The sequence below is a fragment of the Drosophila hydei genome, unplaced genomic scaffold, assembly GCF_003285905.1.
Source record: "Drosophila hydei strain 15085-1641.00,03,60 unplaced genomic scaffold, DhydRS2 tig00000063-arrow-pilon, whole genome shotgun sequence".
Taxonomy (NCBI): Eukaryota; Metazoa; Arthropoda; class Insecta; order Diptera; family Drosophilidae; genus Drosophila; species Drosophila hydei.
Window position 1 is genome coordinate 5791197 of NW_022045657.1, and position 20564 is coordinate 5811760.

The window sequence follows — 20564 nt, forward strand, 5'->3', positions numbered from 1 at the left end:
AGCAAATAAAAGAAAAAGTGAAAATTTTCAAACAGACGCTGTTTGGCTAGTTTATACACGTTATTATACTCTGCACCCATCTAAACGCCAGCTAAGGGTATACCCAAGTTGTTCGCATGTTATACCAATGTCAAGTGTGTATCAGTCTGTTTTGTAAACAAAGGTTTTCTCTGCTTCGCAACTTACTCCATATGATTCTCATGAATTTTAGTAAAAGTTAAAGGCCAACAGTCTTTGATTAGCAAGTTAATCAACTTAAATCATATTCTGATTTTCATTTTCTTTCTACTCTAAGTCCGCTTTCTTCTCATATTATTATTTAAATTATGTCTCTAGGTGAATGTGTGTCTCTTTGCTTTGACTAAATGGCACGCTACCATAGAAACATTCATATTTTGCATAAGTGTTTCGTATATGATAGCCAGAAGCTCTCTACATCCAATTTTAATCAATTTAATAAATTGATTTTTTGCAGACTTAACTAAACTATTGAGTAGTAGATAAAAATTTTAATGAATAAATTAAATAATGTTCATATATATCATTATATTCAAATCTTATTTGTTTTATTATAATAATAATAAAATTATAGGCTTCTATTCTAAACATCTATAGTGGGGCTGGCGCTTTACATAAGATTCGGCTTCTGAATTGAGTTGGCTTTCATAATCCCAGGTTATAAAATATTTCACTAATTTTTTGAGTTAAGATAATAATCAGGTGAACTAAGTGTTGTCCTTGCTTTAGCCTGCTGATTATATAAAAAAGGTTGTCCTAGGATAGACATATTTTATGAGTTTTCGCTCCAGCTGAAACTCTTTTTCTGTTATTGGTTGACAAATTTACAAAAGTTCAATTTCTCAGTCTTCAGCTGTAGTGGCAATTACTCGAGATGTGCTCTGAAAACAATTGTGGCAAGACAATTGGCAATGCCGACGCATTACCACAACGGCTCTGCATATCCATTAAGCAGCGACAAGTTTTATTGCTGCTTTCAGCGAGTGCAAGTGGTGCGTGGAGATACCAATCAACTTTCATTTGAATTGTCAAACGAATAGTCAATTATTCTCAAAGAGCATGTCTTCGAGTAATTGCGTTTAATGCAGCTCGTTTTACAATCAAAACTGAGATGCCTAAGCAGTGATGCGGTGCCAAGCGAATTGCTCAATATCGCTGATCAGAACGTTGTTAACTGGGTAAATGGGTCATATTTTAGGAAACTTGTTTACGCACCATCGATAACTACATCGACGACAGTTGATTCTATCAGCATGCTAAGTAATAACAGGAAATTTGGATACAATGGGCAATGGTCGGCTGGAGAATACCCTATACACAGACTAATACTACACTCATTTTAACATACAATAATCTGACTATATTTACATAGAGAATGTGCCCTTAAAACTAATTAGAGTTGTATCATTGTATATTTACTGCAGAAGGAGATACCCCTTTGCCATTTTGGCAGCTACAGGATATATAGATTTCAATGGAGCACGAATTGAAGCCAATGCATTCAGTTCATTTTGTTATAAAACACGAAAAACCTGCCAATAAAATGTTCCTCGCTCACCGGCCAGCAGCCAGCAGCCACCAGCTATAGGGTACCAAACGAAAGACTTAAGACACGAACTCGTGTTTAACTCTTTGATATATTGAAGTAATTAAATGTGTTGGATTATGCTATTGTCACTGTCAAATGAAATGTGCATTCCTTCCGATTTGGCTTCAGCTGTCGCTACTTTAGACAGTCCATTTTCTTATATTTTTTTATAATAAAATATGCATTTGGGTCACTGTGCTAATTGTTTAAAATTATTATTCAATATGAACCAGCGACCAAATTATACGGCTAGCCAACCATAGCCATAGCCATAGCCATAGTCGATGCAGGGGAAAACGTGTAGAAAGTGCTAATTTAATTAAATTTAAATATTGAAATGAATTATGGCTTGCCTTGGCATTGCTCGCTCTCCACGGCTGTTCATGGAGGCATATGGCCAACAGTTCGCTGAACTCTCCGAATAATTGACCCACTTTTTGTCATTTATTGCCGAAAATATGTTAATTTCTAATATTATGTGCCGATGCAGCTGAAATGCATTTAGAGTTGCTAGAGCAGCATGCTTTGTGGGTTTCCCACGCACTCAGACGAACGTGAAAGACAGCGAAACCCAATTTAATATAAGGTACATCGCGTAATGAGGATAATATGTGCTCGCATATAATATGGTCGCTTCCAAAGACGAAACACAAAACATAATAACGAAAATGCTGAGTCTTAAATGATTGTTAAGCAACAAAGAAAACACAGCTTACAAGCAAATGAAGGCGCTTCGCGAGTCTCAACTTTAAACTGGCGCTGGCAAGTTGATTCATCAGGCGGGGCCACAGCTACCGCTTTTCTACATTTCTTTCAACGAACGGCATTGGCTGCAGCTGCAACTTTCACTTTTGACAGTCAAAAATTTCTCGCTCAACTTCTGACGCGGCGCACACGCGCAGACGGCTTTATGCTCAACTTTAACCACAAATTTAACAAAAAAAAAGTAAAAAAGGCAACAAATTTTTATATAGAGAAGCCAAAACTAAGTGGCAAGAGCCATAAGTCAGAGCGGAAAGACCCGTAAAAATGTAATGAAAATCAGTGAAACTTATTTTGTTCTTCTGTACAACGGTCTCTTATCGGCAGCACATTCATTTTTTCTTATATTAATCTACGCTACCTGGCCAAATGCCAACCAAAACAAACCTCGTGTATCCGACGTCTAACCATTAAAACGTTGACCTCGTTAAAGAGCAAGTACGGGCGGCCTGCCTCCGCGGTGACTTCTTCTTCGCATTTGAGAATGGAATGTGGACAGTCAGCTGGGCCTGGCCGAGTCGCTCAATATTTGTATATTGTTTGCTTGGTAAACATTTGAATTCCAGTCGGATGGCAAACCGGCTATTGGCAATACAGTTTCAGGACTGTTTCATATATATATATACATATAATTATTATATTTCTCATTTGATTAACTGTTTGGCTTGTATCTCAAAGAGTTTTCGATGATGACTCAACTCATTAAACGAACCAAAGTCCGCATCGTTTGTAAAGCATTCATCATTTTCTTAGCAAAATTATCAAGTCGCATAAAACAGAAAGCAAAATAATACAATGCCAAAATTTTCACTTTTTAAGGTGCGTAATCGGCTTTGGTCACTCAAATTTACATAAAGATATACACACGCCGAAACATACTTATATATTGCTCTTACAAATATATACATACGTATGTATATATGGCTTTTATGGTTTGCCTTTGTGGTAGCAGGTTTCAGTTCGTTGGTTTAACAATTGCAAAGAGTAAGAGCTTCAAATCATATTATCCATAAGCAGCAACAGCATCCACAAATCTTAGCAATTTAAGAACCTTGAATTGCGTACGGAAATGCATTGAGCTAAAAATCGAATGGTGCAAGAGACAGACTAAAAGTATTCACAGTTCTTCGCGAAGCAGACATAAAGTTAAGTTTTTATTCATAAAAAGAAACGACTCAAAAGAAATGGTGAAATTGTCGTTAGCTTGCGTAAAAGCATTGAAGTTCGTGTTGGTGCTCAGGCACAAAGAAATTATGCACTGCGAGTAAGTAAGTGGTCAATCAAAGCTGTCACATTAAACACTGCGATATCGAGGAAAGAGGGAAAGAGTCTAATTTCTAAGACAGTGGACTAATGCTAAATGTATGAATAACAAAATATGCATGCCTAAGTGGACTCTCTCTCTCTCTCTATCACTACTATAAATAAATATGAACTTAATGGAGGCCATTCTTAAGGCCTATCTCATACTCCTCCTCGCCTATTTACCCAGAAATAAGAAAGATTGCAAAATACTTACGTATCTTGTTTATGGTCTTTTAACTTTATGGCACAAAAGTGAAAAACCGTAAAGAGCAACGGAATTGAAATAAATGCATCGAAGCGCTGGCCTCTGTTAAGTTATGTCGTGCTTCAATTGCAGTTCGGTTGGCCACCCTGTGAGCTAATAACCCAGTTTGAAGACCGAATTACTTTGTTTGTTTACTTTTAGAATACCATGCACTGCATGCTGTCTGCACAGTCTGCAACATCTTTTGCGTGCAAAATTATGCATAGCCATCACTGTGTGTTGTATAACCGAGCAAAAACAAATCACGCAATGATTAGTGATTTTGCTCACATGATTTAAGGAAACGCTTAATCGAATACAAATACATACTCATATATGTATAAGCTGCATTCGTATTAGACACACACCTATATAGTATTTATATATCCATAAAGTCAGTTGAGCAAAAAAAGTAAATGAAGCAGCATTTAGGGTCAGGCGTAGATTGCAGGAAAAAGAAGTATATGAAGATATAAGAGTTCTAGATTAAAGAGTTCCACTTTAACTATGAGCAACAAAAAGAAAAGACAATTAAATGGGCACAGAATGTAACGAAAAACTAATGACAGAAGCTTTCAGAATGGGCAGCACAGTAAACTTGAAGTGAGACTTGAGTAATTTGCGTTTAATTTTGGCATTCTTTCAGAAAATGCGTTTTGGACTTCTCATACGGAATACTAATTAGATAAAACTGTAAAAACTATTTTTCATACGTGACCAATAATATTGGAAATGGGGAGTTTCACTCGACGCTTTTAGTTTCGTTTTCAGATTTCATAAATCGCTGGCAATCCTTTAGCTTGAGCTTTCATAATTCGAATTAAATCCTCTCGCGGTGCGTCTTTGCTGATCGAACGCTTAAAATCACTGCAGAGCGAGAGGGCACAATTACCGTTTGCGATTTCCGATGGCGATGGCGATGGCATACAAAATTCAATTTATTTTTCCTACCACGTCTTTTTTCTCTCGTCTCGACCGCCTGACAAATTGTTTATTTATTTTTTTAGTTGAACCCGACACAATCGTACGCCGAACAAATTTCAATATCGTGTTGGTTTCAAGTTTTCATTTCTCGTACACGTACATATATAATGCCTCTATGCTTGAACAACGCGTCTGTTACTGTTAACGGTCTCGCACTGAATGAAGAATGAAGCACCGATGCGTCTAAAGAAATTTTATTAAAAAAGAAAGCACAGCCAGACAACCAAACAGCCAAATGAATGGCTCAATGTGTTGTGCGCCAGCAACCCAGCTTACAGAAAGCTGTTAAGACTGTCACTGTTACTGTTAACTTAACAGATGGACTTAAGATGTGGACGGCAGCAGTCCACAGTGAAGTCTCACCTTGGATATTATGGATATATTGCAATTTGTAAGATATAAGATCAGAAATAATCAAAATCTAAATGAAATAACTTATAGCATAAAGCTAAAAACTAATATAAGTGATGATAAGAAAGCTTATGTGCACTATACAAAACATTTATATCCTTTAATTATGTAAATATTGTGTGTTTGGTTTTAGGTGAAAGCGGAAATTTAATAGTTTTTTATATAAATACAATTATATCGTATTCATACCCACTCAAAGTAACATAACCGGAACTAGATCAGAGTAAAAAAGTGGTAACAAAACATTAACAATTTAATGGGGGAAAGAAAAGCAATCGTCAATTATGTCTACACCTAAATGAAGGTAATGCACACATAGGTATCATCAAATACTTTTTTAACGTTGGTCGTTTTGTTGCACAACAGACCTGTAGGTGATACGGCAATAAAAGCCTTTATAATTATGATTTCTACAAAAGAAAAGTTGCTTACATGTTATATATGAACAATATTAACAAGAAGTGTCTAAATAATAAATAAATCTCGGCAATTTATTTTCCATTCTAATATAATTTATAATTTAAAATTCTAAAATTATAATCACAAACTAAATAATAATTTTATAATTTTCATTTGATTACTTCAATTGCTACGATCTTTCTGCTTTGCAATTCGACAATCGAACAAAGTACTATATTAAATTCACAATTTAAACAGACCGCGAGCTTCTAAGAGGCTTGATTGAATGGATTGTCTGGCGACTTGTTCCACTCCTTCATCAAAAGTTGCTTCCATTGAGACATACGCAATGAAGGATTTTCAGCCTTGATGCGAGGCATATTATTGGCTTCGAATGTCTTATAAGCTGCTCGCATTCGCTTTTCTGGATGCTTGTCTTCATCGTCCTTGACACTAAAATAAAAGATTATTGCCAATAATATTTGAACGAAAACTAAAAGATAATTTACTATTTCAACTTACCTTAGCACTGCTAGTGCCTCGTCAACATTTGTGGCTACGTCGGTATCAGCTAGAGCCCTGTTCAGATTCTCCTCAATGGTGTTGTGTTGTATTACCACACGAGTGGCTGCAGGTTTGTTAGCTTCGTTGATTGCATCCATTACGCGTTGTTTTTTTTCCATCTCGCTAAGAATTTGTTGGCGATTAATTTTCGCCAATGGTTGTTTACGCTGGGTGTTTATTGAGTTAACTTCCTGATCCAACAGGGCTTTTGATTCAGCTTTACGACGGACAGCTTCAGCCCGTTTTCTCTCTTCTTCTTCGCGGCGCTGTTGCTTTTTGGCCAGATTTTTGTCATCGTCTTGCCACAGACGGTCTTCTGCTTCTTTTGCCTTACGCTCGTTGACGGCCTTCTTAGTGGCATCTTTACGTTCACGCGCCTCTACTGCTTTTGAATTCATTCCCATTTTCTTAGGCATTTTGTATATAGTTTGTTTATGCAAAATAGCAGTATTATTGAGGAAAGCTCCCAACTCTCGAATCAAATGTCTTCCTTCTACCTTGTCCAAATTTTGATAACATATGATATCCAGGGATGCATTATATTTTAGTATTTTTAAATACTATCTTTGAAACTCTGGTCACCCCAATATTTGCATAGCCAATCTATTATACATGGCGGTCACACTGTGCTTTCCATTTTTATTGAGTACTATTTACAGGAATTGTTTGATGTAAATAAAAACAAAAATGGACATATTAAAAGCAGAAATAGCACGAAAACGCAAGTTGTTAGAGGAAAAGCAGTTAGTGGACGACAAAAAGAAGTTCTTTCGCCGTGGCGACCTCAGTGCTAAAGACACAGAGGAAGTACTACAAAAAGTGGGATACAAGAAACAGGAACAAATTGTAGCGCCCAGGACCGAGGGCGCATACAGTTTTATAGCTGATGGTCAAAATATATTACCTCGCCTTGAAGTTATTCGCAGGCTACGCGAACGCGGAGAGCCTGTATTATTGTTCGGCGAAACAGAGCCGGAGGCATTCGATAGGTTGCGGACTTGTGAGATTTCGCAACCTGAAGCCAACCGTGGTTTCCGCAACGATTTTCAAGAAGCTATGGAACAGGTGGATGCAGCTTATTTACAGGAAATGTTTGCCAACACGCCCACAACCAAAGAGGATAAGAAGTCCGACTTCGCTGAGTTGGACGAATCCATATCCTGGGAAACCATACAGACGATGTCGCAAAAAATGGGGAAAAACAAAGACTATGACATGGATGTCATCATAACACTCTTAACATTTCTTCTAAAACTGTGGAATGCACAGATCGCAAACTACACAAAGCACGAAAAAATGTCGACAAAGGTAAAAATGACCCGCGTCATTTACACGCAGACCAAAGAGTATGTAAAGCCGTTGTTTCGCAAGCTGAAGCATCACACCTTGCCTGAGGACATTCTCGACAGTTTGCGTGACATTTGTAAGCATTTGTTGAACCGCAATTACATATCAGCGAGCGACGCATATTTGGAAATGGCAATTGGCAACGCTCCATGGCCCATTGGAGTCACCATGGTGGGCATACACGCCCGAACTGGTCGTGAAAAGATTTTTTCAAAGAACGTCGCTCATGTTATGAACGACGAAACTCAACGCAAATATATTCAAGGTCTAAAGCGCCTGATGACGAAATGTCAGGAATACTTCCCAACCGATCCATCAAAATGTGTTGAGTATGTAAGCAAAAAGGATCGTGAATAAATATATGTATATGTTGATTATATCACCGACTTTAGTATATTTAAATGGAACTGTTTGCCTTATACATGCCTAGAGGGCTTAAAGGGGGAGGACCATGCTTAACGGAGGGGTCAGTTTACTTTTTTCCCAGTTCTGCTGAGCGCAATGATGACTTTTCTACAGCGTTAATAATTGTGGCTCTGAAAAGGAAAACATGCTATATTGTCTTTCCCAAGATTATGCTTTCGACTTCCCTACCTCAGATTACCCTTTTCGAGTTCGTGGACGCCAACAATAGTAGAACCGCCAGGCGAGCAGACCTCATCGCGCAGAACAGCTGGATGCTTTCCTGTTAGCAGCACCGTCTTGGCGGCGCCCAGCAATGTCTGGGCGGCAAATTGCAATGCCATTTGACGCGGTACTCCTTGTTTTACTGCACCATCGGCAAGAGCCTCTATAATGGTATAAACAAATGCTGGTCCGCAGCCTGTGACACCTGTGACGGCATCGATCATTGGCTCTGGTACTTGCTGTGCGAGACCCAAAGAATTAAGCATCAAGTGGACTTTTTCAAGATCTTGATGCATGACATGTGAGTTGCCGGCGTACACAGTACAGCCCTCTCCTACTTGCATCGATGTATTGGGCATTGTGCGTATAATCTTCAGTCCCGAACTTTCTATGAATGCGAATTTCTCTTCTAGAGTGTTTAAGGTTGTGCCCGCTAGAACCGAGACCAATAATTTGCTAGCGTTCTTTGCCGATGGAACGTATTTGAACTTGAGCTGCGCTGCACAGGGAGCGAGCATATGAGGCTTAACACAGATAAAAATAATATCAGTGTGCTCAACGACATCGTAGTTTTCATCAGTTGTAACTGCGCCCAGTTCACGCCACCGGGACAGATTTTCAAGATGAGGTCCCGAAACCATAACTTGGCTGGCCTTAACAATTCCACCACTAATTAGGCCCGAACCAATTGCAAAGGCCATATTTCCGCCTCCAATAAATCCAATACGTTCATCCAACTTCGCCATATCGCCGGTTAACAATAGCAAAAATAGTTGGCTTATCGATTGCGAAAACAGAATAATTGTGTGACCAAGCAGCGCAAAGAAAAAATACATAATTTCAATACATATGCCTATACTAAATCCCAAATTATGTAAATGTGTATGTTACCTTCCGAAAATAACGAGTTTTTAGATGCTGTACTAGGAGGTGATAATTAGATTATTCAGAATAAGAACACACATGACCATATTTATTGAAAAGACTACATAAAATACTAGTTTATTCAAACACTAATAAAATATCATAAATCTGTAGATAAGAATTCCAACCAAATGAATGTTCAAGTCCCTACATAGATTAATTCTTTTATCAATTTAAAGGCATATAAATTATAAATCAGTCGAGAATACGGCGATTAAACCCCGAATTAAAATCATTCTAGGTGGGTGCCAATTATAACTGTATATCAGAAATCAAAATCAATTGATTCTTTATGAGCTAAAACCTTCAACGCATATTCCTAGCCAACCCAGATTTCCAGATTTCTTGAGTATAATTATAGGTTTAATTTCGGGTAAAAAAAGAGGCTTACAACCTTTAGTCAAGGTGAATAACAATTTTTTAAAGTTACAAAAATAAAATAGTTTTATTACAAAATTATTCGCTTTCTCTAAATGCATAAATACAAATGTATTTTTATTCTTTTTTATTTATTTATGCTTTTCATATTAGCTAACATATATTTTTGTATCTAAAATGTTTATAGACCCTTTCTTAGAATTATTTATATGAAAAAAACTAATGACTGCAGTTGCTGACTGCTTATGTACAAAAATAGTTAAATTTTATCAGTTTCATGTTGAATATTTAAATTATATTTACATTTTGTTGGGCTAACATTTTCAATATAATGGCAACAGCTCATTCAGTTAAATTGTCTAAAACATTTTTGAATTTACAACTACCTAATTATCATCGACGTCAATGACATACTTGTTCATACTTATATACATTAATAAATACACCCAATTTCAAACTAAGTTGCAGTCAGTTAACTACTCATAGCTCCGTTGTTGTCTCCACCTCGGACCGATCCAGGTCGTTCAAGTATGAGAAGCTCATTTGGCCGTAGTCCCGCTTACCAAAACTAACATTCTCGTTGGTAAAGCTCAAATGATTTTGACTGACGTCTCCGTTAGATCTGAAAGTAATGAAATCATAAGTGAACTTACAATAAGTTGAGGTATGGATAAATCTACCTTTGAAATAACGGATTGGCAATGGGCAATTCGCCAGCATAAATGCGATTATTTTGCTGGTTATTCCGGCCCAGCGTGTTGGTCATGAACTCGCCGCCATTCAAAGAGGCCATGCCGCCAAAGGTGTTGCCTCGTCTACCCATCGTACTGAAGCCATTATTTTGGGCATTGGCATTGGCATTGGCCAAATTATTCCTGCTCGAGGAGTCGAACTTATAGCCATCATTCTGGTATTGATTGCTATTATGATGCTTAATTCGACCCAATGTCAGGGTGGCTGGGTTGCTATTCCCGGCAAGAGCCAGGGGATTCGCATTGTTGCGGGAGTTCATTTCTAGAGTGCGATTAAATGTATTCTGTCGATTGTTTAATGTTAAATTATTATTGTTGTTGTTGTTCATGTTATTGAGATTGTTGTGACGGATTGTTGAAATAGTGCCCGTGGTCGAGTCCAAGTGCGTGTTGCTCGACTGCATGTCCCCGGCGCTGTTCGGCTTGTGCGTTATGTAGCTGACATTATCCAGGGAGAAGGCATGGTTCTTCGCACTGAAGTCTAGTTGCAAGTCCTCATCACCATCCGGTGGCACAGCCATGGCCAGCATTTGGGTCTCGTACTCCTTCAGGTTGGCCACTGCATCGCTCGAATTCGTCGCCTGCGAGTTGACGATCACCGGATCGTACCGCGTTGGACTGGGCGCCGAGTAATGGCGAATGCGCTGCTTGAAGTTCTTATATCTGGCAAAGGATTTCAGGCATTGAGTGAAGAACTTACAGCTTATACCACGTTATTTCAAAAGTACTTACTTGGACCACGATATGCATATGTATATTATGCCAATGGTGCCCAGAATCAGTATGATAATGGATATGGCTATCAGTGTGAATGAGAAGACTTCATCATCGATGGCAATTGCCGCTTTGATCTGTAATAAACAACGTTTAAGTATGGCTTCTTGAGTTCCCACATCGTTCTCTTACCTTGTGTACTTGCTCTCTGATCTGAATCGGAGCGTGAATGCCATCGGCGTTGGCGTGCGCCAAGCTCGAAGCAGCCAAGTTAAGTTCTGTGGCCGCAGCTGAGTCCAGCAGCGTTTCTTGGATAATGCTATCGTTACGGCTAAGCAACTTCTCCGACTTGGGATCGATAAGGTAAAACCAAACATCGGTGGCCTCTGGATTCTCCATTACCGTGCCGTTGGTCGTCGTATACTTGCGATTGCTGATTCGTTCAATGCCACTGACTAATCCCTTCGTTTGCTCCTCGAACAGCTCCTCTAATTCTGTATAATGATTGCGAATCTTATTGGGAGCCGCATCAGAGAAGGCCAAGGCCAAGCGGCTTGCATCTGTTAACTGATTAATGACGATGCGAGCTCTGGTGTGATGCGATCCCTGCTCTTGGGCATCATTATCACTGGCCTCCACGTAGAATATCATGGGGAACTTGGCATCACTGAAAGGCTTCGCTGTACGCAAAATGCCCGTATCCTCAGTCAGTCTAAAGTACGTAGATGGCTGCAATAGTACTAGAGTTGAGATCTTCACATTGAAGGAAATAGTAGCCAACTTACCAACTGATCATTCTCGATGCTAAAGTCGTCTTCATCATAAAGCTTGTATCTCAACAATCCAAATTTGCCCGAGTCCCGGTCGATGGCGCGGACTTGCAATATGGTTGTGTCAATGTCCATTTCAGCTGTGACAACAGCGTAATATGTTTCATTCTGGCCATGAAGTCGGTTGAAAATAAACTCCGGTGGATTGTCGTTTTCATCCTGGACCATGATGTTGACAGTCGTGCGATCCTTCCGTGGGCTGACAAAATACCTCTGGGAGGTCAGTTGCAGCTCGAGTGTGTAAGATGTTTTCGTTTCGAAGTCCAATGGCTTGGCAAGCACTATCAGGCAGCCATAGTCTTCGACGCCCAGCTCAAAGATGCCCAGCTCATTTCCTCGCACAATTTCGCACTTAAAGTTTGGTGCACCCTTGGAAGGTTTCTTCGAGTTAACAATTTGGACAAGCTTTAGCGTGCTGTTTACGGATGTCGACTCGGGCACACTAATAACGTAGCTGTCGTCGCCAAAGGCCAGACCAACTGTCTCCGAGCTTGTGACTAGGCCTTTGTCAGTGTCCATCTTGGCTTCCATAAAGTTCTCCTCGTTGGAGTCAACTAGCAGATGGCGAACATACACCGGCAGCATGGCCACCGAGCTGAGCTGTGGATCGCCCATATCATAGGCGCGAATGTCCACTTGATATTCCGTATCCTCCTCCTTCCGCAGCTCATCGCGAATGCGAACCGCGCCCGTATCTGGATCAACTTGGAAGTATTTTAACGCCTTGCCACGCCCCACTAGCTCGTAACGAATGACATTGCCTGGCGGAGTGCCGTCGCCATCAATGGCTGGCATGGTTGCTATGACCGAGCCAATGGGTTGGTCATCGTTCACAGTCACTGGACCAGGCACTGATATGAACACAGGACTCACATCGTTGCGATCCTCGACCTCTACTACAATCTGCACCGTATCGCCGAGTGCCTCGCCGTCATTTTCAATGGTCCCAATAACCAGTTGATGCTGTTGTTGCTTCTCATAGTCCAAGCCCTTCGTTGTCCTGACTTCTCCTGTCTTGGGGGAGACTTTGAACAACTCGGCGTCGCCCTTTCGCAGCACGTAAGTGATTTCCGGACTGGAGTCTGGATCGTGCGCTAGTACTGTGGCCACCGGAAAGTTTTCCATGTTCTCGGGAATGCGCACATTTATGCTGGCATCGTTAAACTTTGGCACCTCGTCGGGCAGATCGTGAACAACAACTGTGACACTAGCTGTGCCAAGCCGTGCATCGGGTGCACCATCCTTGGCTGTGACCACAAACTTGTATTCGTTCAGTCGCTCGAAGTCCAGCTTCTCGGAGGTGCGTATCTCGCCCGACTTGTTGTTGATACTAAATGGTATATCTGTGGGTATTGAGTACGTTATCTCTGCATTGATGCCCTCATCGGCATCTGTGGCATGCACAATACCAACGAACGCATCATCCAAGCCCTCGTCCACGTGGAAGACATAGGGCTGCGTAAGTTCATCAAACTCGGGATTTTTGTCATTGATGTCGGTGACTTTAATGTTAACTGTGGCACTACTGGACAGCCCGCCATCGTCTTCCGCCTTCACAATTAGCTGATAGCGTGTCAGGCTCTCCCGGTCCAGCTTGCGTATCACCATAATAACTCCGCTTTGTTGGCCGACAGAAAACTGTCGAAGATCATTGCCAGACATGATCGAATAGACAACGGGATCGTTTTCGGGGTCATCGGCATGCACCACTGTAACCGTGGAGTTGATTTCGGCACCCTCACTGACCTGCACTTCGTATAGGACGTTCGTGAAACGCGGCGGCTTCGTATTCGGACCTGGCGTTACGGTGACCTCGACAATTGCTTGGGAGGAAAGACCTCCGATGTCTGTTGCCTGCACCGTAATGCTGTACTGCTCGCCGGCGAGCAGCCGTCCCTGAGTATGAATCTCGCCGGTTTGCTCGTTGATGTGGAACTTTTGCAGACCATTATTGGAGACATGGTATATGGAGTAGGTGACTACTGCGTTGGGGCCCTCGTCGATGTCCGTGGCCATCATTTGTGCCACCAGTCGCTGCTCGTGCTGATCACCAGCCGATATGGAAATGGGGGCAACCATGGCCAACTTTGGGGCGTTGTCGTTAACGTCGCGCAGATGTACGGTTAGGCTCAGTGGCGCACTGGCCGCATTAGTGCGGGGCTCTCGTGCCACCACCTGGAACTTGTAGCGCCCCGGTGCAGGTGGATCACGGTCAAGGCCCTCTTCATTAACAATCAGCACTCCAGTGCTTGTCACATTGAATGATGGCGTCGTCAATTCGTATATGTAGTCGGGCTTCGGATCATCTTCGCCCAAGTCGTCGTCAGTTGTCCTCAACGATATTGGCACTCCTTTCGCATCCACGACCTTTGTGCCAACTGGGGAGTTCTCGTCAACATATCCTACTATGTCAGAGGACGATATAACTGGTGGATTCGCGTCTACGGGCTTTACGGCAATTGTCAGCTTAGCCGTGGTGAAGCGGCGAGGAGCCGGCGAGATCTCCTCGGCTCGCACTATTATGTCGTATCGTTTAGCTGTCGATGTGTCAACAGCTTTGATCTGCTTCAAGACTCCGGTTTCCTCGTCAATCTCAAAGTAGTCTGCGTAGTTGCCGGGAATGCCACTGGCGAAGCTATAGCGTATTCGCGAACTAATCGTGTCCAGATCCACGGCCTGTATACGTTCGGGTAGAACATTCAGCACGCCCTGCACCGAGCCAGCGGGCACTGACGCCGTATACTCGGGATTGATGCAAGCACCATCCAATAGCACGCATCCACGATAGATAAAGGACGGATCCATGTCATCAGAGTCGGCGATGTTAACAGTCAGCGTGGTGGTCGAGGACAGGCGCTCTGCAATACTTCGCGCACGATCCTAGAGTCAGAGAGGGAAACTTATTAAGAATAGTCATAGATCATGCAAATGAAGAGAGAAACATTAGAATGATATGGCTTAGTTATGTAGCTATTCCAGAGCAAATAGTTTTTGTTGGTAAAATTTGAATTTTGTTGACTTTCATTTAGTTTCAAAGTGCAATTAATTCATTTTAGTAATTTCAGTTTATGCAAATTAATCAGTTCGAGCTACCCTTCAGAAAAGTAAGGTACAAAATCCTGTTGAGCTATGTAATTTGGAATAGGTTAATCTTAAAAAACGAGGCCAATATTTTGGTTTGTTAATAACTAAAAGATTTTAATTCACTTCCCATGACTCAGATGATTGTGTTTTAGCACTTTAAATGTTTATATATCAAAAACGAGTCTTGACATAAACAAAGAAACTGGAATTAGCTGAAATAACCAGTTTGAGGCCACTAAATTGAACTTACCGATGCGACAATGGTCAAATAGTAGCGCTGTATCTTTTCGTAATCCAGCGTCTTGGCTACTGTCACCTGAAGGGAAGGGCGTGTCAAGGCCAATTTCTTTCCACAATCAGAGCTTGTAACTCACCTGTCCTTGGTGGGGAAATGATATGGCAAAGGTTCCATAGCCATCGGCGCTGGTTAACTTGTCATCCCCAGTCGTGTTCGTATCGCCCTTAACTATGAAATACTCGACTAGACCATTCACGCCAGCATCCTTGTCGAGGGCCTGTATATTCCGATATACAGTCGTGCCCAAGGGAGTGCTCTGCAGGAAGTTAATGGGAAGAACGATACATCATTTATTTATGAGAATTATTCAACTTTTAGCAACTGCTTTGCTATGGGCTAGGCAACCAAGAGAGAAGAAACCTTAGATCAGGCCGCACAATGTTGATACTTTTGACTTATAGATGAAGAAACAATAAAAGTTACGATAATGATTGTTACCGTTTTGTGCCGTGCAAATATGCTAAATGCGATGCGCCGGAAACCAAAAATGGCATGTTCATGAAAATTAGGTAGCGACTGCATTGCTATTGTTAAACTGTTCAGACTGCCCGGATGGGCCGGACAGTATTGGCGGCAAGAGCCAACGAAAAAACAAGCTGGGTGACAAAACGTGCCCAGCCACATTGAGATGCACCAAAAGTGCAGTTATATAACGGGCAAGAGGCGAACAGCCTTTTACATTTAACTATCACTATGTAGGCTTGTAATGTAAGTCTGTATGTTAGCCGCGCCGCCGCATACAAGTGGTCCCTGTGCCTCTTACCTCTTCAGGGTTACTGCTTACCTGCAGCCCAGCTGCCCAGCTGCTGCTGGCTGCTGGCTGCTGGCTGCTCGCTGCTCGCTGCTGTTTGCTGGCGAGAAGTTACTTAGTCATCGGATTGAACTTTTCAATTGGCTGCTCTACCTGCCTAGTACATATATATTAAATGGCAAAAGCATTTGTAGTTGCAGTTGCAGTTGCTCTTGCTGTTGATGTCGCTGTTGCTGTTTGGTTGCTTGTAGTATACGATTTTTGGCAAGGTGCAACATATCAAGGAATGCTTCAAGCTTGCATACCCATCGCATTGGGCAACGAGGCTACGACAAAGCTTTCTGCAGCAACAAAATGTTACTATCGTATGAATATCGTATATCGTATGTCGTATATCGTTTATGGCTGGCCATATTAATTTGAATCTGAATTAAGTCTTTGCACTTAATGCTTACTCCCAATCAGTTTACTCGCTAAATATCAATCGTATAATGGGATAATATTTCTATTATATACTTGAATTACTCAAAAGCTTCGGCTTACCTCTGGTACTGTGATCTCATAGGGTGTGTTCATAAAATGTGGTGCATTGTCGTTGACATCGGATACCCTAACAATGAGCGGAATGTTGCGCTTTTTATTCGACTCGCGAATGGTGCATGAGACCTAAAACAAGAAATCAGAAAAGTGTGAAACTTCCTTCGAATTTACTTGAAAAATTTAAAATAAAATTCAATACATTAAATCGAATGTTATTGCTTGAGAAATCTCAAGGCAAAACAAATATAAAAAAAAATTAATTCTTTACAAAAACAATTCACTTTCAAAAATAATATAATTACACAAAACTTATTCAAAAAACACTCAGAAGATTTTTCTACTAACAAATTAAATTCTAGGAACGCATAGTTGCTAGAGCTCGACATAGTAAATGAAAGATAATGCGTTAGCTGTGCACAAACTCACCTGAAACACGATGTGACTGAGATTCTCCTCGTCGCGGTCAAGTGGCTGAATCAGCTTGAGACTCTTCCCCTCCAGTAGGAATGTCGGGTGTCCCTTGGGAAAGACTAGATCGAGCGCGATTTCCGTGTGGGGATCGCCAAAAATGGGCAGCTCTGCCGGCGTCGTAGTTTGTCCAGTGACTGTGTAAGTTACAAGTTATAATTACAATGAATAATTAGGCTATTAAAGCCAAGTTTAATGCCTAGAATGTTTCTTTTTTTACGGCCCAGGTAGACAAGCTATTAAAGACAAGCGCCTCGGAAGACAAGAAACGCGTCGACATCAGCCTTTCTCTTTGTCTTTGTGACTGGGCCATTTAGTTATATGAAAGAAGTTGAGACAATCATTTCTATGCAAGTATCTAGAAAGCCAGATGTAATTATTGGAAAATGTCTACAATGGCAGACACACAGAACAACGGAAATTACGGACTTGGATTTCCATTTTCCTGCTTGCCAACTTAAGTAATATTTGTATCTATTAAAGCTGACTCGAGATATATGTATATATAGCAGAAGCTATTGTCTGAAAATACCTAGATCATTGTGGCAGATCTACAATTGAGTTCTTTAATTATTCAAATATTATTATTATCATTTCTAATTGGGCTTAATGAGTCGGAAGTTCACATTTACTGCTGCTGCGATTAGCTAACATATGAATAGAATATAATATATCTTCGATACTTACAGTTCCCTCGACTCTCTTCTATATCCAGAATTATGTTCGTTTGGCCCGTTTCCACTTCGCACATCTGCGATTTACCCAAAACCCCGACTGTATATTGGCAACTGCACAGCAGCAAAAGCAGTCCCAAGAAACATGGCCCCAACGGCGTTGTCGCACGGTGTGAAATCATTTTAGCTGCAAGCGAACAGAAGAGGTAGAAAGTCTATTTAGGCAAATGTATATCAGTTAATTTTGATCATAACTTATAGTGCTGAAGTAAATATAACGACTGGGAAAGCAGCCGAGAACGAAGCTAAATTGAACGCAATTTCTACTTTAAGATCTGCTTTAAAACGAGACCAAAAACATCTGATAAACGTGCTTTAAGCACTTCGACTGTTGTAATTGCCAAAGATGATAGCCATTAACCAAATTGGCTCATTGAAGAAGCAGAAGAATGCTCATTTCATTTATCTCGTTAATGAAAAGTCGAACCGAAGTAGAAGTCTAAGTGACGCTTAGAAAATTAAAATGTCAAAAATAAATATATTTTTTAACATTTATACATTTTTTGTATATTTGCAAATATATTACTACAAATTGTGTGGAATTTCAGTGACTATATACATTTTTAATTAAATAAATAAATTTAAATATAAATAAAAAGAAAAACTAATAAAGTCTTTTATTAAAAAAATATTTATTTAATTATATAAAGTATTAAATTTCATATAACTCGATTGATTCGAGCTTTGCTGCTTGATTGAGTGATTGTTTGATTGATTGCCACAGTTTTGGCTGTGTGTGAGAAGAAGAGTAAAGCATAAAGTCTGCATAAGGTACAACTGAAGTGGCAAAAGCCGTTGCACAGGCTCATTAACACTGTTGGAAAACTTGTTTCTTGATTTCTGATATGAGAATAACAAGCTATTGATATTGATTTGAACAATACAACAAATGCAAATCGAGTGCAGGATAATGGGAATGATGTATAATGGTAAATCCAGTTTTGGCACGCCAATAAAATGTCGACTGCATAAATACATATAAATAAAAAATACAAGTTTTGTGCTGAAGTTGATGCTACTGCGGCTGCTGCTGCTGCTGCTGTGGCTACTGCTGCTTAAGGATATCTTCAAAAGCAGCTGTAAGTATGTATTTATATATGCAAAAAGGTGGCTGGCACAGCCTTAAATGGCATGACATCAATATGCAATAAATATTTAACTTGCCCATCTTGGAGCTGTCTACGCGTTTTTCTTGTTGCCCACTTTAGAACTGTCCATATAAAGGCCTCTGGGACGCGCAGATAAGATTTTCTACTCTGTCCATTCGAGGACGGTGTACGAACTTCAGCAACAGCAACAACAACAACAAATGAACGTAATCTTAGGTATATTGCGTGGTAAACTTCACACATCGTTTGTGAGCAGTTGGCAAAAGGGCCCAAAGCAATTAAAGTATTATTTTGTAAACCGATTTCAAGTGTGATAAATATTACTATTTTAAGCAACATAAGTGTCTGACCCGCCGCCAAATAACTAACTTCATTTTCTATTATTAGCACAGCAATAATTATTATTAATATTTCAAATGCTCTTAGCGTTCCACATTCACTAATAACTGAGCTTTGACATAGGTTAAAACCTTTGCAATACTAATCGTACTGGCCCTTAGCTAACTTGTTGCTCTACATTCACTAAGGTGTTAAGTGAAACTTAGTTTAAACTATATCCCTGATCCTCAACAATGACGATCAGCAGTACAGTCGATCTAAAGTTCAGTCCATTTGTAGAACGCATTGATCTTCTAAACAACCAAAGCTAGATCTTCAAATTTAACACGTAGATAGCACGCGCAGATCAACTTCATTGCAAGTCGTCGAAATTATTTTCTGTTTCCATGAAATCGATAAAAATCAGTGCTCAGCTAGTTGAGTATAGGCTCACGTCTGAAAAGCTGGAGACACCAAGTTACCTACACAGATCCCACTAAAGCGTTGTTTGAACTAATGATGTCTAAGGCACCCTAAAGTTTGGCAACTTACAGTAGAGCAGCCCACTTAATCAACGTGTATTTGATTAAGCTCAAGCTTTTCCTAGTCTGCCATATCTTGCAAAACTTTTACCATATTTAATCAGCACAATCTATTCATCTAAATGTCTGCATATATACTTATATATTAACCTATGCTTTGTTTAACATACTTTGAATGGCAGCCAAACTGGAAAAAAATTGGAATGTATGCCAAAGGTTATAACTTAGATGTGAGCCACAGTATGTGTGTCTCAAGACCGGAGGCAGTTGGAGACATCAATTTTTTTGATTGACCACGTGAAGCGTTACGTTTGGTGTCGTTTTACCAATTTCAACAGACACATTTTTGCCGAACTGACCCAGTCAGCACAATCGAACCACAAAAAATATAAATGTCGAAATGTGTACGTGCAGCAGACACACATTAGTGCGAAAGCACTCATTCGCAGCTATACATAATCCGCATACTTAGATCCGCTGTTCCAAGCAAAGAGCTGCCAATGCTAAAAATGTGAATATGCAAAAAGAGCTCGAGCTTATTGAAGAACAAAGAATGTTATAGCAGCAAGTTTTTCATATTCGCCAGGTCTGAAAAAACAAGTTTTGAATTTGGCTCTTGCTCATTTAATTCCTAATGTCTACTATTCAAATCTTAGAGTTCAGCAACTCGGCTTCATCTTTTTCGTTTATGTTTTCACAGAATATTGAATATCGAACAGATATTAAGTCAGGTCCGGCACAATTCCGGTTTGATAAGGATAACTTTCACTTGGTTTTGCTTGCGGCATTTGGGATGAGCCACAGACCATGGCCAAAACAAATAACAATAGAGACTTGCTTTCCTGTTTGAGCAGGCTAAAATGTTTTAATACT

General features: G+C 40.2%; 4 protein-coding genes across 4 annotated transcripts; 1 reads left to right on the forward strand and 3 right to left on the reverse strand.

Annotated features, from left to right (window-relative positions):
* Window positions 1–5903: 5903 nt before the first annotated feature.
* LOC111601504 (coiled-coil domain-containing protein 124) lies at window positions 5904–6794 on the reverse strand. Its single transcript, XM_023318098.1, has 2 exons — window positions 6234–6794; window positions 5904–6164 (listed from the first exon to the last, which is right to left on the reverse strand). The coding sequence occupies exons 1-2, from the start codon at window positions 6689–6691 to the stop codon at window positions 5981–5983; spliced, it is 642 nt and encodes a 213-aa protein (XP_023173866.1). The 5' UTR covers window positions 6692–6794; the 3' UTR covers window positions 5904–5980.
* Window positions 6795–6878: 84 nt separating this feature from the next.
* Window positions 6879–7999, forward strand: LOC111601502 (pre-mRNA-splicing factor 18). Its single transcript, XM_023318096.2, has one exon. The coding sequence runs from the start codon at window positions 6963–6965 to the stop codon at window positions 7977–7979; it is 1017 nt and encodes a 338-aa protein (XP_023173864.1). The 5' UTR covers window positions 6879–6962; the 3' UTR covers window positions 7980–7999.
* Window positions 7993–9052, reverse strand: LOC111601503 (pyrroline-5-carboxylate reductase 1, mitochondrial). The gene is made up of 2 exons (XM_023318097.1): window positions 8217–9052; window positions 7993–8158 (listed from the first exon to the last, which is right to left on the reverse strand). Exons 1-2 carry the CDS (start codon window positions 8993–8995, stop codon window positions 8095–8097), a joined length of 843 nt encoding a protein of 280 aa, XP_023173865.1. The 5' UTR covers window positions 8996–9052; the 3' UTR covers window positions 7993–8094.
* A 787-nt stretch (window positions 9053–9839) lies between these two features.
* LOC111601456 (cadherin-99C) lies at window positions 9840–17862 on the reverse strand. Its single transcript, XM_030222871.1, has 10 exons — window positions 17676–17862; window positions 16947–17125; window positions 16524–16646; window positions 15306–15485; window positions 15182–15247; window positions 11803–14727; window positions 11210–11746; window positions 11036–11154; window positions 10232–10966; window positions 9840–10173 (listed from the first exon to the last, which is right to left on the reverse strand). The coding sequence occupies exons 1-10, from the start codon at window positions 17842–17844 to the stop codon at window positions 10032–10034; spliced, it is 5175 nt and encodes a 1724-aa protein (XP_030078731.1). The 5' UTR covers window positions 17845–17862; the 3' UTR covers window positions 9840–10031.
* Window positions 17863–20564: the final 2702 nt, after the last annotated feature.